This window comes from Elgaria multicarinata, chromosome 9 (genome assembly GCF_023053635.1).
Source record: "Elgaria multicarinata webbii isolate HBS135686 ecotype San Diego chromosome 9, rElgMul1.1.pri, whole genome shotgun sequence".
Lineage (NCBI taxonomy): Eukaryota > Metazoa > Chordata > Lepidosauria > Squamata > Anguidae > Elgaria > Elgaria multicarinata.
This window is the reverse complement of record NC_086179.1, coordinates 53,808,233-53,824,739: the sequence shown is the minus strand read 5'-3', so window position 1 is coordinate 53,824,739 and position 16,507 is coordinate 53,808,233. Positions and strand designations below refer to the sequence as shown.

At 43.1% G+C, this 16,507-nt stretch overlaps 2 protein-coding genes across 4 annotated transcripts in view; one reads left to right on the top strand and one right to left on the bottom strand.

The window, feature by feature from the left end:
• Positions 1–1,193, bottom strand: part of ZFC3H1 (zinc finger C3H1-type containing) — a 50,410-nt gene extending 49,217 nt beyond the window's left edge. For 2 of the 3 annotated variants that reach the window (XM_063133872.1, XM_063133873.1), the window contains exon 1: positions 503–1,192. In XM_063133872.1, the coding sequence (XP_062989942.1) occupies positions 503–1,112 (610 nt within the window). In that variant the 5' untranslated portion in view covers positions 1,113–1,192. Of the gene's footprint in view, positions 1–502 lie in introns of all 3 variants that reach the window. The other variant, XM_063133874.1, reaches the window with a different exon arrangement.
• A 5,615-nt stretch (positions 1,194–6,808) lies between these two features.
• TMEM19 (transmembrane protein 19) overlaps positions 6,809–16,507 on the top strand; it is a 29,654-nt gene continuing 19,955 nt past the window's right edge. The window contains exon 1 of the mRNA XM_063133870.1: positions 6,809–7,057. The gene's annotated coding sequence lies outside the window, so the exon portion shown is untranslated. The remainder of the gene's footprint in view (positions 7,058–16,507) is intronic.

The window sequence follows — 16,507 nt, the reverse complement described above, 5'->3', positions numbered from 1 at the left end:
TGTTCTAGAACTGTTCTAGAACTAACAATTTGCTTAAATGCAATTCAGCTCTGAGAGCTTCAGATCTCTCAAGCACCACATCTGAAATCAAATGTGGCTCATCTGAGGTGGCACCCCCATGGATACTTAGTATTTCAGAATCATACCAAGCAACTTAAGTTGTAGGAAGGCATTCCTCACTTTCGCAGCGCCTCCTTAAAACACACTCTTAAAACCTTAAAGGCTCTACATTCAGCTCTTCCACTACACTGAACAGATAACAGAGCATAGCTCTTTGCCCTATGTGGTTTCGTCACCGCTGCCTCCACCCAACCCTGAGCAGGCAAAACTGGACAAATGGCCTCTTCCAGGCTCACGCCTTCGACCTGATCAAGCGTCCCTAGTGGTTAGAGTCCGGGACAAGAGAAACACGGACACGTCACGTACCCAACCACCCCCACCCCCGCATTTCTTGAGCTAGCGCAGCAGAAGAAAAAGCCCAATACTTTCGTGGCAAGGATACATTTCCGTGGCGAGGGCTCCCTCCAGCCCTGGTTGCCGCTGTACCCGCCGCCGCCGCCGCCACCTCCTCCTCCTCGTCCGGGAGGTCTTCCAGGGGGGTTGCCGCCGCGGCTCCTGCCCCATCGGCCGCCGCCCCGGTAGGCCTGGCCTCGAAAGCGAAACCGGTCCAGCGCGTTGTGACTGCGCTCCCAAAACGAGAGCCTGGGGCCGGTGTCGGGGTGTGGGCCGGGCGGCAGCCTTGAGCAGGATGAATTGGGAGGCGGCGGCGGATGCGACCGGAAAGGCTCCTTGAGCCGGTACCCGCCGCCTCCACCGCGGCCATGGAGGTGCCCGAGCTCGGGGGGAGGCTGGTGGCGCGCGTGAGAGAAGCGACGAGACGAGGAGACGAGGCTGCTCCGCAGGTCGGGAGGCGGCCTGCGCCGGGCGTATGGGCCCTTAATGCCGCCGCCGCCGCCGCCGCCAGTATCTCTGTTGCTGGGCTCCGCGAGCCCATCGTTGTTGTTGTTGTTGTCGTCGTCGCTGATTTCTCCGTCCTCCAGCTCTCCTTCCTCTTTCGGGGAGCGATCGCTCGGGGCTGCCGCCGCCTTCTCCTCAGCCGCAGGAGCCGCCATAGGAGTTAGTCAGCGCAAACTGGGCCGCAGCCGCAGGAGGAAGCGGCTCAGGCTGGTCCGCCCACCGTCGCTCGCGAGCGCCCTGCTCGGCTACGGCGCCTTCCCGAAGTGGCGCGACGGCCCAGTCAGACCCCAAACTTGTACGCGCGACGCCACCCTTCCCCCTTCCCTCGCGGCACTCTCGCGAGATCTGGCTTGGCTCTCGCTCGCTCTCCCCCTCCCCCCCCCGATCCTTCCTCAAAGGAGAACCCCGGGGACGATGAAACATCACAAAGGAAAGAGGCCAGCGAATGGCACGATGGGAACTGTAGTCGCCCGCCCCGTGCCAAGGACAGGGGGATAAATAACGGTGCATTAACGGCACCGGAGTAAGAGTTACAAGGGAAGGACTGGCTGAAGCGATCCCCAGGAAAGCAGCTGTTTCGGTGGACGAAAAGAGGACTAGACTGGGTGTAGATGCAGAGCGGGACAGACCTCCGCTTTACCGCCTCATAACAGCTAACTGACGGAATCCCCTGCCCTAAGGTGCGGAGACGGTCCCCACGCGTGGATGGCTTGGAAAGGGAATTACACACAAATTCATGGAGGATCAATGGCTGCAAGGTGAATTTCCCCATCGGGAATACACCTCCTAATGCGAGTTGTTTGGAACACAACAACTGCTTCCCCTGTCCTCGTTGTGGGCTTCCCACAAGCATCTGCTTGGCCACTGTGGGAAGTAAGACTCTGGCGTAGATGGGCCTTTGACCTGATCCAGCAGAGCTTTTCAGAGTGAAGAGCTCCAGAAGTAGTCCATTTAAAAATCAAGAAAAGATAGCCATGTTGTCCTTGGCCCTTTCTACACCTAAGGGTTATCCCAGGAAAATGGAGGGATCGTCCCTGCCTGCTCCCAGGATCCCATGTGGAGTTTGGATGCAGAGGGCTATAGGGCTGGTGTAAACATGCCCCATGTGTGGGGATGGGGAATCAAAATCTATAGTTAGCAATACGTTTACTAGGACCAAACAAAATCCCACAAATTCAGATGCATACTATAAAGAAAGAGAAATCATTCTGTGCCTGGTTTCTGTAACATTGCCTTCAGGGGCCTTGTTTTGTAAATCCTTTAAAGAGTAGCAGTTCTGTTTCCTCCTCCACCCTCAGTCGACTAGGCAAAAACAAAGTGGGAGGGGGAATCTCAACTCTGCAGATAAAGGGTAGCACTCTTTAAATATTATTTCACTGCACAGGACTACATTATATTTAGTTAATAAAGGTTTTACATTCTCACCAAGGGCAAGTATAGTTACATTCAGGAATCTTGGAGCCTGCAGGTCCTGCTCTGAAAGAAAAATTAAGACTGATTCCAACGTTCACATGTATCACATGATGGTTTATCACACTATCACCACCCTTCATTGCCTTAGGTTAGAAGCCGCACAAAAGCTTGATCAGTGATGTATGAACTGTGATGTTTCACAGATCCAGGTTGTCGCTTCATAGTTATAAAGTGATGACCATACACAGGTGAACTCACCCTAAGATACCCAGAGGGCCTCTCTGCTAACAACCTGAGCCTATGCATGTGTGTAATCAGAGGTATGGTCCACTATTCAATGGAACTTACTTTCAACTAAGTGTGCACAAGATTGCACTAGAACAAACTTGTGTTACTGGTCAAGCATATCGTTGTCAAATATGTGGACTGCTACAATGTTGAAAGATGCCATCACCACTGCTACTGACCGGGGGGGGGGGGGGGGATTAGAATGTTTCCTATAAAATATACAAGAGAAATGCTACCCAGTTTGTCACCACTTCTCTGCTATGATTATTGTAGAGAAGTGGTTGGTGAAGGGCCATAGCTCAGTGGCAGAGCACCTGCTCTGCATGCAGAAGGTCCCAGATTCAATCCTCAGCTTCTCCAGGTAGGGTTAGAAAAGAATCCAGCCTGAAACCTTAGAGAGTTGCTGCCAGTCAGTGTTGACAATACTGGGCAAGATGGACTAATAGCCTCAGTATAAGGCAACTTCCTATGTTTGAATTATTGTCAGGGATGCTTTAGGGTGGATTCCTGCATTGAGATGGCCTTGTTAGGCGCCTTCCAACTCTGCTATTCTATGATTCTATTAATTTATTATAATGATTGATATGTCACCTTTTAGGATACAAGCCCTACCAAAGTGACTTACAAGTAACAAAAATAATAAAAGCACAATAAAATTAACAGCTAAAAATAATTATCAGGATCCTTCCCACTGGGTAGGAGATGGCCCTGGACAGGGAGAGTCCAACTGGAACAGGAGCAGTGTCTGGTGTTACCCTCATCTCCTTCACTTGCTGTCCTGGAATTCTTCTCATAGGGCAGTTGATGTTAGATGGCCCTAGGGAAGGGGAAGTGATTCTAGCTGGGGAGAGCCCTGAGGCCTTCATCTCTTACCTTTCTCTCTCTCTCTTCCAGAATTTTTCTCAGAGGACAGCTGATGGTAGATGGCTGAAAAAATTATAAGCTTGCTTTTCCATCACACAATTCCACCTGCATTTTTATCTCTATGAATACATTATTTTAACGCCTGAATCAATTCTCATTTTACAGAGAAGGAAGTTTGTCTTTGAGAATTGTTCCTAAGTAAATATGTGTAAAATTGCAACCTGAGCCATATGCTTATTTATGACCATTCCCAATGTTTTCTTACAATGTTTAATTGGCAGTTAAGCCCATTAAGTCCTTCAGGACATAATTCTAGATCCCGTTTGAACTGTGCAAACCTGCTTTATTCTTTTTTCATTTTATTTATTTGCAACACCTGAGGAACCGGTTTGCCTATCATTTTAGGAGAATGTTTATCAGGCATTAACTGCAATCTGCTTGTTCACCTGCCTCTTGCTCTGGCCCATTCAACAGTGGGGGTGAGAAGCAGCAGCAGAAGATACCACTGCCAACTTGCTCACTGGCTTTCTGCCTGTCAAGCACACAAGTGGTATCAATGGACTGGAAGATGGCCAATGTACACCAATTTTCAAAAAGGGATCCAAGGGGATCCAGGAAATTACACGCCGGTTAGTTTGACATCTTTTCCAGGTAAATTGGTTGAAAGCATTATTAAAGACAAAATTAGTAAGTATATAGAAGGGCAGGTCCTGCTGAAGAAGAATCAACAAGGCTTCCGCAAAGGCAAGTCCTGTCTCACTAATCTACTAGAATTCTTTGAGAGTGTCAACAAACATGTAGACAGGTGTGATCTGGCGGACATTGTTTACTTGGACTTTCAAAAGGGTTTTGATAAAGTTCTCCACCAAAGACTCCTGAATAAACTTAGTAGTTATGGAATAGGATGAGAGGACCTCTTATGGATTAGTAACTGGTTAAAGAACAGAAAGCAGAGAGTAGGAATAAATGGTCAATTCTCCCGATGGAGGGAAGTAAATAGTGGGGTCCCACAGGGATCAATATTGGGACTAATTCTTTTCAACTTGCTCATAAATGATCTGGAATTAGGAGTGAGCAGTGAAGTGACCAAGTTTGCCATTGACACCAAATTATTTAAGGTTGTTAAAACACAACGGGATTGTGAAGAGCTCTAAAGGGATCCCTCCAAGCTGGGAGAGTGGGCATCCAAATGGCAGATGTGGTTCAATGTAAGCAAGTGTAAGGTGATGCACGGTGGGGCAAAAAAAACCCAACTTCAAGTATAACCTAATGGGATCTGAGCTGGTGGTGACCGAACAAGAAAGAGATCTTGGGATTGTGGTGGACCGCTCGATGAACACGTCCACCCAGTGTGCGGCTGCTGTAAAGTAGGCAAACTCCATGTTAGGCATTATTAAAAAAGTAATTGAGAATAGAACAAACAGTATCATACTGCCCTTAAACAAATCGATGGTGCGACCACACTTAGAATCCTGTGTACAGTTCTGGTCACCACACCTAAAAAAGGATATTATAGAGCTGGAAAAAGTGCAGAAAAAGGCAACTAAAATGATTTAGAGGCTGGAGCATCTCCCCTATGAGGAAAGGTTACATCAACTGGGATTGTTTGGCTTGGGGGAAAAGGGGGGGCTAAAGGGAGACATGATAGAGGTTTACAAAATTATGCATGGTATGGATAATGTGGATATGGAGACATTTTTCTCCCTCTCTCAAAATACTAGAACCCAGGGTCATCATATTAATTTGATTGGTGGGAGTTCCAAAGCAAATAAAAGGAAGTACTTCTTCACACAGCACATAGTTAAATTATGGAACTCACTACCACAGAATGTAGTGATGGCCACCAATTTGGATGGCTTTAAAAGGAGGTTGGATAAATTCCTGGAGGCGAAGGCTATCAATGGCTACTAGCCCTGATAGTTGTGTGCTATCTCCAGTATTTGAAGCAGTAAGCCTGTGTGCACCAGTTGCTGAGGAATCTGGTTAGGAGGGTGCTGTTGCACCATGTCCTGCTTGTTCATCCCTGGCTGATGGCTGGCTGGCCACTGTGTGAAGAGAGTACTGGACTGGATGGACCCTTGGTTTGATCCAGCAAGCACTTCTTATGTTCAGTGATGAGGAAGTGGATGAGGAGCAATAGCATCTGGTGACAAAGGTGGTGAGAAGGCAGATTCATTAAGAGAGGGAGCCCATTCAGGTTATCTTGCTGATGGGCCCTCCAAAACCTGGAGCTCTCACTGGCCCAGAAGAATGATATACTGGATTCTATATACTCTGCAGCAGAAATGCCTTAAATGTGTGGTTTTTTTTAAAGTAAGGTCTGAAGTTGTCTTTATATAGATAGATAAATAGATAGATATAAAAACCTTCCTTACATTGGTTCTGGTTTCCTTGTACCAATTAGTATCAGTTTATTCTAGTTTACTGCCTTACCTAGTAGAGAAGAAAATGTTTGCTCAGATGAAAAACTGAAGCAGAGTGGCAAATTACATAACAAACAACCATGACCAGGTTCAAGTGGAACAGTGGCAAACTGTCGATTAATTAACCCATGGTTTGTGGGTACATGCGCAGCCTGTGATCTGTAAACAACTTTGGATTGGCACGATTGGAGGTTGTCAGCATGACATGCGACCCTGAACCAATGGATTATTTAGGGGCTAAACAACACAGCAGTCAACCCATGGTTTGTTGTTAGGTTAACTGCTGGGTTGTTTAGCCCCTGAATAGCCCATCGGTCTGGGTTCACGCACATCACACTGCAACCTCGGATCGCACGAATTGGAGATTGTTTACAGAAAACAGAAGCGGCTCATGCATGGTGCAGCTCACATCTCTGCATATTGCATGATATGCTGCTGTGATGTGAGAGCAGCCAGTAAGTTGAACTTGGTGCGCTTACATGCACCAAGTAAGTTTTACAGTGTAAAACATCAGAATTACACCAGCAATTCGAAGCACATTTATTTGGTAGTACACACCATTGAACTCAGTGGCGCATGCCTCTGAGAAACCATTCTTCGAATAATTCTGCACAGCTGCACTTTGGAGTAAGTCTCATTGAACACAGTGGGTCTTCCGAATAAATATGGATAGAATGGGGGCTGCACAGAAAATTGGGATACTGTTTGATTCATTCGTCTATTTCAGTGCTGATAAAAGACACTGGGTGGATCACTTTCACAGGGAAAGAAAGAATGCACCAATTACAGACATGATTTTGATGTGAGGCCTGCAGGCTAGGACACACCCTGTCTACTTTCTTTTTTCAATGCAGCCCGTCTCATAACCAGCTTACAAGGGATTTTAGGTTCTGCTCTACAGAGCTGAATGAATGTGAGCAAAAGCTGATTTACTGTGGGTGAAAAGGAAAACAAATTTCAGTATTCTATCAAGACAAACTACTGATAGCAACTTAGTTAGTATGCCACTTTTGGCATTTTCTCAGGACTTCTGCCTGTGGTTTTGAGATACGTGTTTTTCATTGCATACTTCCTGGATTTTTTCCAAAGCTGTGCACTGTTCTCCAAAACAGGTAAGGAATGTTGATTTAGCTTTTAGAAACATTCATTCCCACTCTTTCAATATATTGGTTTAGGAGCTTTCTTGCTGATTATATTTTGTTGCAGCTGCAATAAATTCTGCAGAATCCTTTAAAAAGATTTATTGTAATACAAATAGCCTCTGCTTCATTGATTCTTGAATATAGAAAGTGCAATTAATATGCTAATATGTATAGCAAATGGGCACCCTGATCCTATATGTATTTACTCAGCAATAAATCCCACAAAGTTCAATGGAGTTTGTTCCCAATAAGGACTGTAGCTCTAAACTACTCAGGATAACATTTCACACCACCTGAATTTAAAGCCACAATCAGCATAATAAAAGTGTTTCTTATATCCAGCAAGAATTCCCTAGCTGGCAGCTGACACTTCTCCATTTTCTGTCAGACCTCATTTTCTGACAGTGATCCTAAAAATGAATGACTATTGAAAATAGGTCCCATTGAGAGGAGTCCCTTCAAATAATTTTATTAAGGATTGCACTATTAAATTATCAATACCTTTCTAATATTTTATGCATGTATTTTCTACACATACAGACAGACATACTCAGGACTGTTCACTATATAAAACATGTTTACAATCTAACAGACGTAATATATTAAGAGGGATGAATCATGGGGAGAAAAGGAAATTATTATTATAATTCATATTTGTGGTCTGTTCAGAGTCCACTCGAAGTACAGCCTTTCATGCACTGGCCTTCTGTGGAGTTTGCTGATAGTTAATGGCCAGCAGGTGCCAACATTTTGTTTTCAGCGCATGAATTTTTTTTTTATTTAAACAAGGCTTTTCTGATTGGCCAGCCACAGTTTTATTGTTATACTCTGATTTTAAATGCTTTACTTCTGTATTTGGATTCTTTTTTCTTTCTTTCATTGTTCTCCACTAAGGAATTTTGTTGGATATAGAGTGGTATATAAACCTTGCAAATAAAATAAGTAAGTAAAAGTACTATTATTATTATTATTATTATTATTATTATTATTGTTGTTGTTGTTGTTGTTGTTGTTATTTATTTATATAGCACCATCAATGTACATGGTGCTGTACAGATTACACAGTAAATAGCAAGACCCTGCCGCATAGGCTTACAATCTAATAAAGTTGTAGTAAACAATAAGGAGGGAAAGAGAATGCAAACAGGCACAGGGAAGTGTAAACAGGCACTGGGTAGGGTGAAGCTAAACAGTATAGAGTCAGAACAAACTCAATATTTAAAAGCTATAGGGAACAGAAAGGTTTTTAGCTGAGTTTTGAAAGCTGTGTTTGAGTTTGTAGTTCTCAAGTGTTCTGGAAGAGCGTTCCAGGCGTAAGGGGCAGCAGAAGAAAAAGGACGAAGCCGAGTAAGGGAAGTAGAGGTCCTTGGGCAGGCGAGAAGCATGGCATCAGAGGAGCGGAGAGCACGATAAAGTCAGGGACAGAGGATTTCAGTTTGACCTTGGTAAGATTTCTGCAGACCTGGTAGGAAATAATGTCAGACTGCCAGTAGTAGTAATGAAAGACAAGATAATCCACTACCCTCCTGGGGGAAGCAACTATGAGAATCAACTCCCTTGTTTCTCTTATAGTCTCCATCTGCACCAGTTGCTTGCTGACCAACTTCAGCCTGACAGTTGCTAGGACGATTTACAAAGCTCCTTAGGAACTCAAGGTAGGCTTTGTATCTGATGTTCAAAGCTTTTGGCTAGCCATAGGTCTTTGATGGAATAACTAGGCCAACAGGCTCCTCAGTAAAAAACCAAAAACTTTAAAAAACGCAAGCCTGATAAACAATGATAACTTAGACAGATGGAAATACTGATATCCGACTGCTGCCTGGAATTTTTGTATGGGTTTGACTCTATGGTGAGCTTCCTGGTAGGGCTACCCTCAAACATTTTGCCTAAACCAGAAGCCAAATTCCCCGTGTTAGTGCCAAGACTTCAAAAAGTCTTGCTGCACCGAAACAGGTTGTGTTATGCTCCTGCATTGTATCATCCTACAAAGTTTCTGGGTGTTGGTTGGGAATTTCAGAATATTTTGACCTGTTCATGGCTTTGTTCCTGGAGGGATCTACACTACTGCTTTTAAAGCGCTTTAAAGCACTTTGAAAACGTTTTGAAACCTGTATATGCAGTGTGTCCTGGGCTCCAACAGTTGTCAAAACTGTTATAAAGCGCTTTAAAGCAGTAGTGTAGATCCCCCCCTGGTCAATTACTTTGAGTTTGAGTCCTTTTAGCACACTTCTAACAATGACTTGCATTGCAGGGAGAAAAGTGATCTGCTGGATTCCAAACACTGGCAATGAGATGTGGCTTAATTTACATTGCTTGTGATCACTGTTAAGTTTTCAGTCCCTGAACTGCAGAACCTACAAGTTTTTCTCTTATTGGCAAGTCCCAATTATTATTAATTATCATCATCATCATCATCATCATCATCATTATAGCTGCAAAAATAATTCACCAACAACTGGCCATCAAATTCAACCTTATCAAATAACCTACACCATACTATACATACTCACCCAAAACAATATTGAAAAAGGCAGATCATAAAATATACTGGGACAGAACAATTCATACAGACAAGACAATACCTAGCAAATGATCAGACATAACAGTTGCATGGTATATGTCTTGCATAAATGCTATTAAAAAGACACAGTTACCTGTCACAAACATTCAGAGTTCGCATGAATCTAAAGAAAGGGCCAGAGACAGTCCCAGGAGAATGGGACACAAGGGAAGACATACTAGCTATGGGAATTCCTTTGGTGAAAGATTTTAAAAGACTTTCTGAAGTTTACAAGGTGGTTTTTTTAATATATTCACTTTAAAATGTCAGTTGTACTAGGTGCAACATTGAACTTTTAGAATCGTAAGCTTTCATCCAACTAGCAGCCAGGCATGCTTAAATCTGATTGATATAGTTAAGTCTAATTGTAGTTGGATCAGAGCCGTAACTTGGGAAGCAGCCATCAGAATCAGCAACTCCCATGTTGAAAAGGAGTGTTTAAGGCTTGAAGCATGCTTCTGCATAGAATTAAGTGCAGTTAAAGCCAACTGATTTCAACTGGTTTAGGTTACGAAACTCTTCATAGTATCAGGCTGCTGCACAGTAAACCTTAGCATGTTTCAATGTGTATATATCCTCCGTGAACACATGCACATTCCCTTCTCAGTAAACATGTTTAGGATCAGGTTGTTTACTTCTCATATGAAATATCTTTAAATTCCAGTGACCTTCAATTTGTATATTTTCTATATTTATCTGGACAAAAGGTGACTTTGGTAGTCAGGAAACGTTCATTATTGGTAATTATTTACAAATTGGGTGACCATATACAAAGTTGGACAGGGCTCCTGTATCTGGTCAAGAGGGCAGGGCTCCTCCAGCTTTAACTGTTGTGATGAAGAGGGAATTTCACCAGGTGCTTCATGCATACAAATGACACCTGCTGAAATTCCCTTTTCTATGCAACAGTTAAAGATACAGGAGCCCTGTCCTCCTTTCCATATCCTCACCCTAGTTACAAAGCAACGTTCTGACGTTTTGATGCTATATGTTTTTCTATTCATTTTATAATAGTTGTGAATATTTGTCTCTTTATTATGATTTTGAGCTGGTGTTTTCAGGGACTTCTTCACGGTGAGAGCCAAATTATGCCCTTGCTAATTGCTAGGTGTACTTATATATGTAATTCCCAGCTGGAGTATTTTTGTCAAGTTTATTCCTCTTTCAGAATAGCATTGAAAGCATTAGGCTGAAATTGCCATTTGTCTCCCTGAGTTAGGGATGAACTACACTATGTCTTACATACTATAAATCTTCTCCCCTGCCCTGCTCCCATGGAGGCTTTTCATTCTTTCTTTAGTTCCCTCACAGGTGAATTTTAAAAAAACACAACATCAACAAGTGCCTGGGAGGAGATTATAGTTAATCCTCCCTTAACTGCATGTGGTAGTCCCAGTCCAGATTGCGGCCCCACACACAAAATTGGAAGAGAAAGAGAGGCTAAGCTGCATGCTACATAATTAATATATCATATATTTTAGCCCTTTGTTGCTAGCTCAATCATTGAAGCTGATGCATCTTTTTTTTCTATTTTCCCAAGGCAAGAGCCTCAGCTGGAGCAGTCTTTCCCAACCTGGGGCATGGCTAGACAGGGCGATATCCCAGTGATCGTCCTGAGATTGTCCTTGTGTGTCCACATGATGCACAGGGCATCCTGGGATCAGGGAGGGAAGATCCCTCCCTTGGCCCGGGATATCACCCTACAGATTAATTCTGATTTTTCCACGGTCTCGGGATGATCCCGAGACTGCGGAATGTGTCCCTGCCATCACTGGTATGTCCCAGCTCCTTGCGAGTAACCACGAGTAGCTGGGCATGGGGCACAGTGCTCTGTGCCCATTGGGGGTGGGGGGAGGGCGAGGGGCAGATGGACTCCAACATCGTCTGGAGGGCTACAATTTCCCCATCTCTGCTTTACACATTCCTAGTATCAGATAGTATATGAGTAGGCATGGAGGTTTCCATATTTTGCTCTGAATGCTAGAATATGAATGTTTTTTCCTCTGCCACACCTGTTTATCAATGGATATTTCATGGGGGGGGTGTTCCCCCTTTTGGAAACAATTCATTAAATTAATTTTAATATATTGCCACAGTTAAAGAGTTAGCAGAACCTGTACTCCACATTGGAATAAATCAAAAGTTGAATATTTGTGTGACATGCAATATTATACTGTCTAAGAAACTAGTCGCTCTATATTATGTCTCCAGGGGAAAGTAGTCAATCAAAGAAAAAGATTGAAAGGTTGGACTCGATGGCCTTGTAGGCCCCTTCCAACTCTGCTATTCTATGATTCTGTAATTGAACCTCATTGTCATTTAACCCTTTTACTAACTGTGCAGCTTCCCATAGCAGTGTGCAATGTTAAAATTGTTTGTTCCTGAGGCCGATGTAATCTGAAGGATCTCTTGAGGCTCTTGGGGTGTTTCCAGTTGATATAACTGGTCAAAGACCTAGGTCAGGGTTAGGGAACTTGGTGCCCTCAGAATGTTTTAGACTATAACTCTCATCAGTCCTAGCTTGGATGGCTAGTGATCAGAGATTATGGGGCTTGCAGTCCACTGGGTTGCCTACCCCGCTACCCTAGACACTCTGTGGATCACTGAGGTGACCATGGCAGTTGACACAATCTCTCTTAAGTGTACTTTCCCAAAATGCAGAGCTCATCTTATCAGTAAACTGAGAGTGATGTAACAAGTTGGGAGATGGCTATGTTCCCCGGTAACTGGTGTATATAGGCTTACCGCCTCAGATACTGGAGGTAGCACATAGCCATCAGCACATAGACAACATCAGATGTCATGGAGACTATGCTGTCATTGATCTGAGATGAGAGTTGGACAATTGTTTGTATTATAGACCTTGACTCCCATCTGCCCGAACCAGACGGGGAGTGAAGTGGCAGACTCTCCACTACTTTCAAAGCCCTGTTGGCTCATACCAACCAGGACAGGAGGGGTGCCAGTTCTTCTTTTCTCTCCCTCAGCAGTCTTTTATTTCTAAAAATTCTCTCCCCCTCCCCATTGCTGTTTGTGGGGGAGGGAATTATCCATTCTGGATCCAGGCTGGCATAGTTGAGGGGCCCAATCCTGGGTTCTCTTAGGGAAATGAAGGGGCTTTAGATACAATGATCCAAAGCTGCTTCCAACTTACCCCTGAAATTCCCAGTTTTTTGGAGCATACTGCTGATAGAAACACCATTCCTGAGCGTATCTCAGTCATCTGGGGTGAATGTGCTCCACTCCATTGGTGGGGAGACATCTCTGCTCCATCTTAACCCCATCCTAAGCCAGCAGATCTGCCGTCTCACATTTATAATCCCCAGTTGCACATCAAATACCATTAGGTCCACACAGTACAAGAATAATTACATATTGATAAAAAGAGCTAAACAAATACTTCCCTTCCACCCCTGTATCTGTAAATCAAATGAAAGTGTTTCACTAATTTGATTGTAGTCGCTAGAATATATGTTACATTTGAAATGGACAGTCCATTCTATTATATCAAGGATATTCAGAAGTGAGGCATTCCAAACCAAAAGGCATTCCTTTTGAAACTTAAATTACTTTTAGTAGATCTTTAGTTGCTCAGGAATTCCTTTGAAGCAGATCAGAGCACATTTAACTCTGAGATGTATAATGCGACACTGGCTGACTTAAATTAGCTCTGAATCTGTTCCAAGGACATTATTAAGTGAGAACCTTTTCTCCAGGGTCTTGTCTAGATGAAGATATTTTATGAGCTTCTATATCAGCCTCCCACAACCTGGTACCCTCCAAATGTTTTGGACTGCAGCTCCAAGTATTCCTGACCATTGGCCATGCTTGTGGGTCCCTGGTTGACAGCTAGTTGGCCACTGTATGAACAGAGTGCTAGACTAGATGGACCCTCGGTCTGATCCAGCATGGCTCTTCTTATGTTCTTATGATGTTAAGCAATCAGAGTAAACTGCAGCAATAAAAAGAAACCTTGGAGCAAGAAAGTGCAAAGCAATGAAAAATGGCTGAACAATCTTAACACTACGCCTCCAACTGCTTCCTCTTAATATATTGTTAAATGGATTTTCACTCGTCCCCCATTCAAATTTTAGAACGTGTTTGAATCTTGCTGAGTATAAGCAAAAAGCTGTGAGGCACCATTTTAACTGGAATGCAGTATTTTAAGTTGTTTCTCTCCCCTGAAATGTCATAAAGCCTTTGATGTTGTTTATATTCAGTGCATTAAAAAATGCACATAATGCAAAAATTGCTGCTATAAATATCTATGTAACATGCTCACACTTGTAATATAAAGTGGTACATGAACAAAATAAAACTGACAAAGTTTGCCTTTGCCTAGAGTGAAATAAACAAGCGCTTACTTCTGAGTAAGCCTTGTTAGGATCAGACTATAAGATCGTATAGACTAGAGCAACCTCCCCCAACCTGGTGCCCTCCAGATGTTTTGGACTACAACTTCCATCAGCCCCAGCCAGCATGGCCAATGGTCAGGAATACTTGGAGCTGTCGTCCAAAACATTTGGAGGGTACCAGGTTGTGGGAGGCTGATATAGAAGCTCATAAAATATCTTCAAAATTAGAGGGGGCAAAACTAGACGTGACATGTAACATCACGATAGGATCGCTGTGGCGTTACACCCCACAAGTCAATTCCAAATGTATGTCTGCAGTTTGTAAGTCTGTGGTTTTTAGAATGTTGGCCTGAGTGGGCGGAGTTAGAATGTCTTGGGAGGGGGAGGAGTGATATATAAGGGAAGGACTGAGGGGATTGTGAGGGACTTGTTAGGTACTCTTAGAGTCTGTAGTGCTCTCTGTGTTTATGGTACTTAAGTTCTGGGAAATTTGAGAGTCAGTGTAGTGAGTGGTGTCTTTAGAGTGTGGTGTGCACGTAGTTGAGGTATATCAATCAATACTGATAATAAAGAAAGTTCAAGAGTGATTGTGTGAGAAAAAGGAAAGCGCATATGTGAATGAGTGACAGGATTGTATGAAAGGTTTCAAAAAGGTTTTTAAATGTTGTTATTGGAAACAAAGCTTGTGAACTTTTAAAAATAAATTTTGATTGTTTTGTTTTTAAAACTACCACAAAAATCCCACGTGTCTGTTTGGCATTTATCATCTTAAGGTTACACATTTAGCACCCACTCTGACAATCATTCACCTAAGCAGATATAACTCACAGTGTTTTATTTTATATATATTAAAATCCTTCTCCATTAAACCCCTTTCTCCACATAGTTTGGAGGAAGGTGGGTTTTATCCCTTGCCTCAGGCGTATCAAGCGGTGGTGCTTGGCTTGAGCAGGGAGTAGCTGCGGCCGGGTCTGGTGTTCAGAGCCTGTGTCGTGGCAATCACCCCTCCTTTTTTTTTAAAAAAAAAATGAAGCAGCTGTGGGGCTGAATCAGATTGGGATCATAGCACTGAAAGGGGGGCGATTCAGTCATTTCTTCCTGCACCATTGTCCAGTGATTAACATCACCCTCCCTCCAGCTGCTCTTTGTCTTATGGGCATATCTATGGAGTTCAGATTTTTATGCATGTGACCTACGGATTCCGCAGCACACCACTTTCTAATGAGTTGTGCAGACCTGCAAACTATGTTATATACTTTTGTGGGGGGATTTGAACAAATGCACACTTGCGCTAATACACATTAACGCAAGTCAATCAAAATTCTCGTACCCCCCACCTCCAATCTGATTCTGCCAATGAGCAGATGACGGAGCAAAAGACGTCTGACAATCCACAAATACAGAACAGATCCATACTTTCCTAGTCCTATGTTACATTTATTATTATTATTATTATTATTTATTTATATAGCACCATCAATGTACATGGTGCTGTACAGAGTAAAACAGTAAATAGCAAGGCCCTGCCGCATAAAAATGCAGACTCTGCTGCCTTATATTAGCCTTCCCCAGCCTAGTACCTGCCAGACATTCTGGATTTCAATTACCATCAGTCCTAACCAGCATGGCCAGCGGTCAGGAATAATGGGAATTGCAGTCCAAAATATCTGGAGGGTACCCAGTTGGGGTAGCTGCCTTATATATTAGAACTGCTATCAAGGTTACTCTGCGCCGTTGACCTTCTCCAACCTGTTACCCTCCACATATTGACTTAGACTACAACTCCCATCATGGGCATACTGACTGGGGGTGGTGGGGGTTGTTGTACAACACATTTATATGGGGAAGAATGCTCTGGGTGATTCACAACATTATCTCATTAAGGTAAATGTGTGTGTGGGAGAACCTCATTGATTTTAATGCTATATTGTAGGAATTAAACAGTTTGAGAATTGCTGAACAATTCTATTAGTAAGTTAGTTATTTTATAGCAGTTCAAAAGCACAATTAATCCTTTCAACAAAGAATACCTGCAGAGCAATCCAGATTTTCCATACTTGCTGAGGTTAATTTGGAGGTAACCATCATCAGCTTTATAGCTGTGTTCTCAAACCTTTTCTTCCATGCTATAATTCTTACTACGCTGCTTAAACAAACATTGCTACTGAAAAGCCACTCAACCATTCAAAGCAGGCTGGTTAGTCAATATGCTGGCAATCACCAGCTTTCCAGCCTTGGAAAAGCATTAAAAGTAATAAAATCCAAAGATGTCTGTTCAGAAGTGGAGACTTTACATATGTGGGTTTTACTTTGAAGAAAAAAACAACATACAGATTTACAACATTCTAGTATCAAGAAACATATGGAAGGTAGGAATTAAAAATCCAAATTTCTTTAATGTTTCTTGGCATAAGTAGGTTATTTTATAACCAGTTAAAACAAGCCAGCATTTCTGCTAATATTTCTAAAGTAGTTTAAAGAGGGTGGACTCATTTTCCCCTACTT